General features: G+C 49.0%; 1 protein-coding gene across 1 annotated transcript in view; it reads left to right on the top strand.

Annotated features, from left to right (window-relative positions):
* Positions 1 to 9,906, top strand: part of LOC112108264 (alpha-L-iduronidase) — a 72,342-nt gene extending 62,436 nt beyond the window's left edge. Inside the window, exons 11-14 of the mRNA XM_026663367.1 lie at positions 3,817 to 3,942; positions 5,041 to 5,117; positions 6,114 to 6,214; positions 9,618 to 9,906. Coding sequence (XP_026519152.1) covers positions 3,817 to 3,942; positions 5,041 to 5,117; positions 6,114 to 6,214; positions 9,618 to 9,718 — 405 coding nt within the window. The 3' untranslated portion in view covers positions 9,719 to 9,906. The remainder of the gene's footprint in view (positions 1 to 3,816; positions 3,943 to 5,040; positions 5,118 to 6,113; positions 6,215 to 9,617) is intronic.
* Positions 9,907 to 11,569: the final 1,663 nt, after the last annotated feature.

The following is an 11,569-nucleotide window of genomic DNA, read 5'->3' as shown; positions in this document are numbered from 1 at the left end:
CCCTCCCAGAGCCCGCACCCCCTCCTACACCCCAACCCCCTGCCCCAGCCCAGTGAAAGTGAGTGAGGGTGGGGGAGAGCGAGCGACGGAGGGAGGGGGGATGGAGTGAGTGGGGGACGGGAAGAGGAGGGGTAGGGGTGGGGACTTGGGGGAATGGGTGGAGTGGGGGTGGGGCCTGGGGCTGATCATGGGGGCTTAGGGGTCCCTGAAAATTTTTTAATCAAAATGTGGGTCCTCGGGTTGCTAAAGTTTGAGAACTGCTGTTTCTGGAGGATTATTTAGATACTAAGTTTAGCATTGACTGAGTCATGTGGTTATCACCTCTTTCCTCCTTGATTACCATGATAAGCCTAGACAGGCAGCTGCATTACCGCTTGCTCGAAAGCTTTAAGACTGCTCAGGGACTGCAGAGATCAGTGGGAACCCTCTTGTTTGTGTCTGCTCTTTGCATTTTACATTATATTTTAAATCTAAGTCCATAGTAGTACTGACCAGGGAAAAAATAAAATGTAGGACAAGTCTCAGACAGGTGGCTGTAAGTCAGTTAGCATGTGCAGCCCTCCAACCACCAGAGATGGGCAATTCCAACACATTTGGCATTGTAGCCGCTTTTACTAAACATTCAGCCAATAGGACTGAATGCAGATCACCAACCTGCCTTACCGATTGTCCGGCCGTTTAAGAAGCGACTGCCCTGCCTTGATCAAGCAGTAACAGATGTTTAAAGCAAGTAATCTCCTCTCTCATTCCTCTGAAGATAAATCCAAACCAGAAAGTGAACGTGACATTTTGGGAGAAATCCTGGCACCATTGGAGCCAGTGGCAAAACTCTCATTGGCTTTAATACGGGCTGGATTTCACCTTTGTGGTTTTTTAATGCCCTATTACAGAGTTTCTCAAGTTTCTGGAGCTGATAACTTACAGATTAAAGAATATCTGCAAACCCTCCCTCAAGACTTCTGATCCCTAACTATGACCAGGCCAAAGGCGTGTAACTACCATGCTCTAACTAATTATACAAAATTAATGAAAGAGAAACATTGTACTCGGCACAATGGAGAAACCTGTCTGGCTGCTGGAAGACAGTGCCGACTGGATTTGCTAAACAGACTTAAGGAACTGTGATTGACAGTCTACACAATTCTACACTTATCGCCACCATCTTAGAAACTTGACTGGCTGAACTACAAGGAGAAAAGTGGGATGAGAACTTACACCTTAGTCAGCCTCCTCCTTCAGCGCTATCCAAAGCTGGCTGAGGGCCTGGCATGAATCTTGCTGCCAAGTGCTGCAACAGCTTAAAAGGGAGACAAAGTGTTTGGTGAGCCTCCTCTTTGTGTGTGGGACATCAGGGAAGTACAGCTGGGTCTGAAATTCCCTCCAAATGCTGAATTATCAGCTGCTCAGTTTCTTCAATAGAGTCTGAAACAAGAGGAAACGATTCCACTTGATTATCAGCTTCCGGGTGTTTTCTACAATGAGTGCGTCTGCCTTGTTACGCCTGGACAGAACATCGATATTCCCGGCTGGAGAGAAGAGTGAAGCTCAATGAAGTGCCCACGTACATCAGTAAATTAAACCCAGGATGAATTGGCGAAGGCGTCAGCAAGGGGAGAATGCTGATCACGCAGGAAAACCTGCACCTCTGTCCTTAAAATCAAGAGGAGAACGGGAACTTTGCCTCATGAAAGCCACCTCGCTAGTGTGAGAGGAGCTACTGGTGGTGGGAAACTAGGGCAATGCAAAAGCTCTCTATTCACTGGACAGCTTTCTGGGCAGGTCACTAGTTCAGAGCTTGATGAAGGACTGGTGCAGGTTTGCAGACACACAGCGTATGAAAGTGTGAGGCACTAGGTCGGATGTTTAGGATCCATATGATCAGGTTGCTTTTAACTGTCATCAGCTGGGCTCTGTCCCCACAGATTGCAATACGCCACTCGCACGGAAAGCAGAGATCTGCAGCTGCTTCATGGAAAGTCTCAAATAAGCACTCTGTATGTCCAAGGAGCTAGTGGAAGAGAGCTGACCGGCCACAGTAGGAACTAGACAGAAAAGCCCCTCGCGGAGAGGTAGAGAGAACCCTTCCATAACAAAACCAGCATCTTGTGCTGGATGTCAACAGCTGGGGTTAGATCCAGAGAGACAAAAATCAACATATCTGTAGGTCTCTCCCAGCCTTCCCTTCTTCCTTAGGGGGGTCTGGAGTTGCCCTTATTCACTGGGCATTTAAAGAGCTGGTGCCTTAAATTCAGAGGGCTGGGGGACTGAGGATAGGTGGTTCCATCTGCCCACTGACTGTGTGAATGAACAGTCTGTAGCCCGCACTTTCCTTCCCCTCAGGGAAAGCCTGCTGGCTTCCTTCTGTACTCTCAGGCCTAGGGGCTAAGTTAAGGGTGATGTGGGGCAATGCAACTCCCCCTTCTCAGTCCGAAGTAGATAGGAACTTCCCCTGGTTTGGGTATCCAGCACTCTCCCGCCTCCTCCCACCAGACTGCTTTACTTATCACTCAGGCATCCATGAGATCCTTGCTCTACCAGCTCTCTGAAACCTGCTTTCTCCCACTTATTCCCTCCAGCTGCAGAGGACACCCCCAGGCTTGAATTACCTGGCAGATGTTGAGGGGCAGAGCTAACTACAGGCTCTGTCTGCAGGCCAGACACTTAACCTATTCCTCCCCTGCCCAGTCGGCAGCTTGTAAACGCCCTCACTGTCACGAAAGGGGCTGACGCTGGTTTCAAGCGAGTAGCTGTTCCTATAATTCAGTCATTTCCACTGCGGGGGGAAGGTGCCTCTTTTGCACACCATGTGCACCTTGCACTGTGGCGAGCTTTGCAAAGATAGCTAATCAGAAGGGCGTTTCTGTGTCATTACTCAAACTGGCATGCAAGTGGCCTTGGTTTTCAGGCTCCCTCCTTAAAACCTCAGACTCCTTTCAGCGATGGATGTTTGGCTTCTAAAGATCACAGTGACTCTGCAGGCTTCGGACTCCGATGCAGCCCTTTGGAACAAACTGCACACGGCACTCACAAAACTAATAAACCATACATCATACGTGTCCATCCCATTTCCACATTGGCATAGGAATAGCCTGATGCTGCCCTTTCCACCAGTCGTCCCTCAACCAGAACTGAGCTCCAGCGAAGACCAAACAATGGCCAGTCCATGCGAGGCTCAGCCGTGCTCTCAGGGTTGGCCAACTGCTCCGCTGCTCCAGTCCTGCAGTGGGGTTCGTGCATGGCATCTTGCACTTCATGTTGGCCTAAGGGCTCTTTGTGGGACTTGTCGTGTATCAGGCACACACACACACACTGGAAGAGGTCTAATACTCTTAGCTGTCTGCTGCGCCCACTCACATCCTGCGCTAATCTACACTGAACGGAGGTCCTAGCCATGTGCTGGCCATATGGAACACATTACAAGGCTCTTGAGTATCCTTTTTTTCCTGTTTTCAACATTACCAAATTTGCAAACCTGGGCATCTTGTATGACCTTCTTTGACCCCCCCGCTCCCTGAGGTCACAACCCACATTTTGGGCATCTGGGTCCTAACTAATTAGCCAGGCAAACAGGCCCTACAATCACTGAACAGTTAGATAAAGGAGAGGAATAGATATTAGTCTCCTGTTTCACTGAGAAATGCTGCAAGTTATGATCTAGCAGGCTGTAAACTTTTTAAATGCCATTAAAAGTGGCAGTGCTAATTTAGAGGTGCAGCAACGTTACACTGTGGAATCAGCAGCTATAAAATGAGTGTAGAAAGAATGGTGAATATTGATTTCTTTATGCACCGCCTCCATTCGGCTTCGGTTTTGCAGGACCCGGTGGTGACCGGACCATTCCGATTTCCTGGGGACGGCCGCCTGATCTTGAAACAGGAACTCCCACTTCCATCGGTCTTCCTCATCCATGTCTGTGCGAGACCTCACTCTGTTCCCAATCAAGTAGGTACCATGATTCAGTGGCAGGGGACTGAGTTTGTAACTGTTCCCGTACAGCCTGCTTGAATCCTACGGGCATGTCTACACTGCAGGGTCTGGCCTGTGCCAGCTGACTTGGGCTTATGGGCTCAGGCAAAGGGGCTGTTTAACTGCAGTGTAGACATTCGGGCTCAGGCTGGAGCCTGGGCTCTAGGACCCTGCGTGGGGGGAAGGTCTCAGACCTTGGGCTGCGGCCCAAGCCCGAACAGCGACACTGCAATTAAACAGCCCCAGAGCCCAAGTCACTGGGATTGCAGTATAGACATACCCTATTGGGCTATCAGACTTTAGTTAATGAAGGCAGCAATGCCTGAGTCTGCTCATTGTTAAAAGGTAGCATAGGAGAATTATTTAAGCCAGGAGCCAAATTTTCCTGTGACAAAGCGATTCCATGACTCACGTTCCAGGATAAACATCCCCACAGCAGGTGGTGTGGGCAACCAACTGAGCTAAAAGTCAAACCTACCCAGTCCTGGAAAAAATCATTAAGGAAATAATGGGAAGTACAGCATTTTCTAGTCTTGAAGATGAGTCGGATGCTTTAAGGCTTAAAAGCCAAGCGTTAAAAATAACATTTCAGCTAAGGGCCTGTTCAAATGTTTTATAACCACACATAAGATGCAGTCATAGCTGTGATGCCTGTTAGCCTGGTAAGCACGTCCTGTGAGGTGCCCAGTAGCCTTAACTGCCAGGGGACATATGGGGAGTTGAGAGCATTGGGCTACAGAACTGTGGGGCCAAGAAGTTGGAGCAAAAGGATCTAAAACTGAGTTTAAGTCCAGATTGAGGCATCAAAATAAGTGGAATGATTTTTTTTTTCAAGGTTCCCCCTGAAATCAAAGGGAGCTCCTTGGTGCTCACTACTTGGGAAAACCAGGCTACTTCATTTGAAGTCCATATTGAGGCACCGAAGTTTCAGCTACCCATTTACTTCAAAATAGTTAAGCCAAGACTACGTATTAAAGGGGTTAAATATGATCCGATGCTGCTGCACCATCAGTGTGTTATCGTAGCAACGCACCTCTTCCCTCTATATTAATGTGGGCCTCTCTCTGCTCTCAGGTGACAGGCGTTCACTTGATCCCTCTGACAAAGGGGCAGGTTGCAGTACTTTGGGACGATGACTGCGTGGATTCGAAGTAAGTGTGTTTTTAAGACGGAGATAGAGGTAAGACCAGGACATAGATGTAATCTTATCAGGCCTAGGTATTAAATAGCTAAGCAATGTTTACTCTCTCAGCGAAGTGATAGGCATTATCCCTGGCACTTTGTCAATTTTTTCCAAAGCACAGTAGCTTTAATCACCAGAACAACTGTTCGAACCCACGTGCGATCTCCTCGGGAGGAAATCTTGAGCAGGTTCTTGGCTACCCTGCCCGTTCAGCATGAGCCGAGCTTGCAGCCTCACTAACACACAATGGCAATTCATCTGTGAAGCGGGTTTTAGCCCACGAAAGCTTACGCCCAAATAAATTTGTTAGTCTCTAAGGTGCCACAAGGACTCCTCATTGTTTTTGATGGCAATTCAAGGTGTCTTGCTCCCCTGGAGGCGATAGGAGGCACCACAAAAGCCCCTGTACTAAAAGATGCGGCTTTATCCAATCCTGTCCAAGTTGCCCAGATGTGAGTAATGAGGAATGCGGAGATAAAGGGGGAGGATTGTGTCCAGGTCAGAAGACGTAGCTGTCTGTCTGTAGACTTGCTACCCCAGAAACCAACCGATATAGACTAATGTGCAGACTGGGGACACAGGACAGCCAACTCAGTGCATCCTTTGGGGTTGGTTAGTGCACCTCAGTAAGTGCTGGCTTTCCTGCATATTGGGCGTACGCCTGTGAGATGCTGAATATCTCCACTGAGGTGCTTAGCCTTGTCTCTCCCCTTGGTGTCTGGGGAAGCTGAAAGGGCTCACCAGTTTGACAAAGGCTCTGGTGCTCTTTTGTGGCCTTTTCGAGTCATGACCCCTGCTCCTTGTGTTGGGAGGGTCTGCTGCAGCACAGGACTTTCCTGGTCAGTTGTGTGCAATGCCAAGCATTTCTCTTCCTCACCCTCCTGCACAGACGAGACAGGGATGGGGAGATGTGGCCATCCCGTGGTCACCAGCAGCCAGTTGAGGTGTTTGGTTTCTTTCCTAGATGTCTGAAAACATTCGAAGTTGAGTTTTCATCGGACGGAAAAGCATACAGACGGATTAATGCCAGAGACACGATCTTCACGCTCTGGGTCTACAGTCCAGGTAAAGCCAGCGCTCACACTCAGCTTAATCTGTCCCCTCAGCATTCTCACTCGGTTGAAAGTGTACTACGTTATATTTGTCATTAAGTTTAAGGAATACAGAGCTAGATGTGTTCAAAGCGCTTCATTGCCAAAAAAGAGACCAGGTTCCTCTCCTAGGGATCATACTCTTAGGGCTAGAGGATGCGCCCTTATTGTGAGTAAGTCCTGGTCACCATGGATAGTGGTTGCACCATCTGTCCCTAAGCATACGATCCTGAGGTCCTTGCTCAGTTTTCACTGAAGCAAACTCCCACTGAAGTCAACAGTGGCTTGAATGCTAGAAGCACCTCCATCCTTGGCCCCTGTGTTCCATTGCCACAGCACACGGGCAGGACGGACAGGGAAGGAAAGCTCACGCCAGATGTTGCTGTACTAAGCTATCCACACAGTTATTCACAGTAATATTCCTTTCACTACATGCCGTGTGTGTATGTGGTTCTTTACAGCACCGGAGGGTATGGTCCCTGCCCTGGGCGCTTACCCGGCACAGGGCTGATCCTGACTCTGCTATTGGCAATGGGAGTTTTGCCAATGACTTCATCAGAAGCAGGGCAGACTCCCATTTTAGACAGGCCCCACAGATGACATCAGGGGCCAGATCAGCTGCTGTGCTTGAGTTCAAGGTGTAGGTGTGTGATACTCTCTTGGGATGCCCAGGCCTGTGAGTCACCTGCTTCCCCCGCCTCCTGTGTGAGGGAGTTTTGCTTGTGGAAGCTGGATGTCAGCTCCGGGACCCCTCCAGCCACTCAAGCACTCTCCTCAGGGCTCTGCCAGCCCCTCCTTAATAGGCCCCCAAGCCACTCTGAAAGCATCCCCTGTAACGTGCAACCCGTGTTGCTGGACACTCACAGCCATGACCAGGTTCGTTACACCCAAGGGAATAGTAAACACTTGTTTGATTCAGCTGAGTATGAGCCGCAGCATAACAACACAGCACCGTAATCTATTGATAGAGAAAACAAATCTGTTTCTTAACCAAGGGAAATGAGATTGTGACCACGGGTAACCACAACAACAGGTTGCAAATAACACAGAAACATCACCCGCTTGCACTAGACTCAGACTTAACGTTAACAGGAGGCTAACCTTGTCTAAAGTGATTTCTCACCTCAGCCCTGTCTTGCAGCGTTTCAACCAAGGTTGGCTGAGATCCTGTTTTTGTGGTGTAACTGCACTGCCCGGTCACCCCCCAAGTGCAGGATAAAAGAGGGGTCCTTGTGCTTTCCTCTTACACCCCAAAGTCCATTGTTTCTGCCCCCAGGCTCAGGGTGACTGCCCTGTGGTTTCCTTCCAGGGGTGCCAGCTACTCTTTCTTTCCCATCCCCCGTCCACCTGTTTTTCCTGTTGCCTCGCAGGTGTAAATGGGACGTCCTTTGTGTTGGCTTTGCAATGCTTGATTAACATTTGAACGGAGGGCGGGTGACTTCACCTTCCTTTTGTCTGGCAAAACCAACTTACCAAGCGTGCCTGGGAGACAGTCTAAATCCACCTATTTTCAGTACATACACACAACTTCTTAAATGTCACCCGTATGTACACCACCCAATGCCTATGAGGCTCAGTGTGACGTAAGCTTCCATTAGACACCTCACACAAGCCTTTTGGGGTAAGTACTATGAAAGCAGTGTGTCAGGTGTAGTGAGTTTGTCAGGCCTGAGAGGAGTGGCTGTTACAGACTAGTGGACCCTTTGCCAGTTGGCACTGAGAGGGATTCTTAGGGTCACAAGGTGAACCACAGCGTGGGCAAGGGGAAGAGGTCTTGCAGGAGCAGGGTCCCTGATTTTCTGCTGTGGTTGAAGTTAGAACATCTTGAGAGCTGCTGTTTATTTGCACCAGCTGGCAAAGGCTCCTGGAGGGATAGCCAGAGCACACTGCCCCTCCCTGGGCATGGGAGCCAGCCACGCCAGCTCTATACCTGCTATCAACCCACTTACGCTGGGGGTGTCCTCCCAGCCAAACATCCTCCCTTTGTGCCACACAGGTGGCATGACCGGAGCAGCACAGGCGACAGATTCTGACCCTGGACAGTCAGGTGGTGCAATCCCACCGTGATTTTTTTCACAAAAGTGTCTTACTTCCATGATTCTGCACTTCCACCAAACATCTAGCTGAGGCTTTTCCCTCCCCAGGGGTCTGAACAACCCGCTGGAAAACTGGGTGTGGGCTCAGTTCTACGTGTGCTGCCAGTGACTGGCAGAGGGCTGAACACAACATAGCCTCAGCCTTCCCATGGCTAAACGTGAGACCGTAGACAGCCCTAACAACATCAGGGCTGCTCCCTGCGAATCAGGGAACACGGCTGTTGAAGTCAGCAAGTATTTGGCCAAAGTAAGGGATAAGTGCTACAGCGACTGGCTCAGAGAAAGAAGCTGAAAACAATGCGGGATGAGTATCTATAATACAGAGCGCTCCAGACCAAGTTTCTTGACTCAAATGCATGTTTTTAGTTACATTAATAAAAACTGATCAGGTTTGTATGGAATAGAGGAGAACTTGGCTTCTGAGTGACGTGCTCTAATGAGATACAGAGCCATCAACTGGAAACAGCACAACGTCATCTAGTACAACCAGTGGCATGCCATCCGTGTATGCTACGCATGCACTGCGTGCCACAGGACTAGCTGTGCTTGTGGGACGATTTTCTCTGGCCCCCGGAACACCCATGCAAGTGGTCACACTTTGCATGCCAGTGTAGAATTGCATGCCTTGCTGAAAATGTCACGGCACGCCCCTGAGTATGACACACTAAAATCAGGTGCTTTTTCAAATTCAAAAGGCTGTGTTCGTGCAAGTTCAAGTTGCACAGATAAGCACAAAGAAAGGTAGTGCCTTAGTGAAGACCCCAAGGGCAGTATGAACTGTTGCATATAATGTTACCCACAGGATGTGTAGCTTAATCCAGTAAACTCTGCATTTTGACAGAAATAATTCCCCTCTGAGCAGCCTAGCTACCTTTTATGTTGCTGGAATGTTGGCTTATGCCTTACCTGGCTTATCACTGCCAGCTTTTTGCATTTACCTTTTTCTCGTGTTTTTTAAAGACAATCCACAGCTATTCACTTCATCCCATGTAAAATCGGATCCTGCCTTAGGATAGGGGAGATATTTGGAGCCACTCGGGAGAGTACTATGCTTAACTTCCTCAGGATTATCAGTTACAGCTGGCCGTAGACCTGGCCAGGTACATGGGCTGGGAACAAATGGGCCTTACTTACCAAGTATGTAGAACTCCTGTTAGAAGCCAGCCCCCAGTCCCATCCCCACTCCATCCCACCAATGCGTCTCTCACAGGAATAGGGATGGTCCCACACAGCAGATGTTGGTCTTTTGCAGTGACCGCGCTTTAACTTTTTTGTTGGCAGGAACCACGGTCTCGGGCTTTTACAGAGTGCGTGCCGTCGACTACTGGAGCAAGCCAGGCCGCTTCTCCATTCCTGTGCAGTACATTGAAGCTCTCGCATGAGTGCAAAACCGTCCAACCGCCAGAAGAGAAATCTGCATCTGTCTCCAGCGCGTAGCAGAGTGGGGTTATGCTGCTGCAAATGACAACCCTCTGATGAAACCCCAGCCTCACTAGTAAGGGAATTAGCGGGCTAGCCTACAACACTGCACTCCTGTTCTCGCTGCGAACCCTTTGGAGCTTGAAGACAAGTGTTGTCCCAAACAGTGTTTAAAAGTGAAGAAGAAATAACTGTGCCTTGGCCTGGCCTCTTATACGCTGGTGGAACTCAAGTGGTTTCAATAGAGCTGGTCCGCCCGAATACTGGGGTAACAGGAGCCTGGTGTCGATGTATGGAGTCAGAGCCAACAACTCACGCCCCTGGGCCTAGAGGACAGTGTTCTCCTGTGAGGGGAGGGGAGGCTGGGACTGAATTTCCTCACCGGATCTGCAGTCCTGGTTGGATGTGGGATACTGGCTGCTGCTGGGTCCAACGAGTGAAGAGAACAGCCTCTTCTGCCCTCCTGCGGCTGGAGTTCTTCTCTCCGGCTCCCCGGATTAGTACAGTCCCTTCCCCCGGAGGATGCTGGGACTTCAGTGCAGTCTGTTGTCCCGCTATAGCAGGGAGTACAACGTTCCTCACCCCTTTGTGCAGCAGCTTCCAGGCAGCCATTTGCTCACTCTTGGGCCCCCGCCTGCGTGAGCAAAGTCCTTCCGCCTCAGGGAGTCTGCGGATACCTTCCCCCCGCCCGGCAGGGCCTCACCAGCACAGACGCTGGCCTCTTTCATTCTCCCTTCTTTTCAGAAGGTTCAAGCCACCTTCCCTCGCTGGATGTTTACCCCCACTGGTCTTCTCAGGCCCCGTCTCGGCCCCTCGCAGCAGGGAGCCCCATAGCGCCAGCTCAGAGCTGGGTCTCTGGAGAGTATCCCCAGACAGCGGCTGTTCTCACCTCACCTTCCTTTACACTGCACTTTTAAATCCTACTTCCCTCTTCCCAGCAGGCCTTGCTTCCTCCCAGTCACATGTTCCTGCTGCTGACTACAACCCCCAGTGTGCCTTGTCTTTAAACTAACCGAGGCCTTGTGACAGAAATCCTGGGCCATGGCTACCCTCATGGCCAGCAAAATGTTTGTTAGAGAGGATCCCATTGGAGGCTTTTATAAGTTTATCGGATTTGGGCATTACATGCTTTTGTATGTGACAGATGGCTGGTAATGGACACGTTTTAACTAGAAAATCTACACTTGGGAATGGTGTATTTTGCACTATTTTACAGCAGATTATAGCCTCACACAAAACAAAGGAGTAATGAATATTGAGTTCAGTAGAGATGGGCAATATTTGTCAGATTAAATTTTTTCACCAAAAATGGGTATTTGGGTCGAACAAAACATCGCATGAGTTCGTGTCAAATTTGCCAGATTGTTTTGGTCAGAAAAGAAAACAAAAAACCCCAAACAAATGGAACATGTTTCAAAACAAAACATTTTGATTTGGATTCAAAACAATTTTGTTCTGAATTTTGCTTCAGTTTTATTTCAAAAGGTAAAAACTCCAACAAAACAAAGTGTAGTTTGACCTTGATCTGAAAGATTGTGGCCCCCAAACTGAAAAATCTGCTACTTTGCACAGTTCTAGGTGAGACCTCTGTGCACATGCTAATGACTATTTTATAACTGAAAGCGCTTTGTGAGTTTAATCTGGTCCCTCATAATTGGAGCACTTTGTATTGTGTTTTTTTAAAGTACTCCGAGAGGGAAAGATCACTGCAGTGAAAAGAGCTAGGCTATTTTACAATGAAGGAACAAGCCTCTGTTATGAACATATTCTCTGTGATGATATAAAATTCCTCACCAGTATAACAAAGCATGCAT

The sequence above is a fragment of the Terrapene carolina genome, unplaced genomic scaffold (assembly GCF_002925995.2).
Source record: "Terrapene carolina triunguis isolate 2854851 unplaced genomic scaffold, T_m_triunguis-2.0 Scaffold33392, whole genome shotgun sequence".
Lineage (NCBI taxonomy): Eukaryota > Metazoa > Chordata > Testudines > Emydidae > Terrapene > Terrapene triunguis.
The sequence above is the reverse complement of the archived record's forward strand: the minus strand, read 5'-3'. Positions and strand labels throughout refer to the sequence as shown.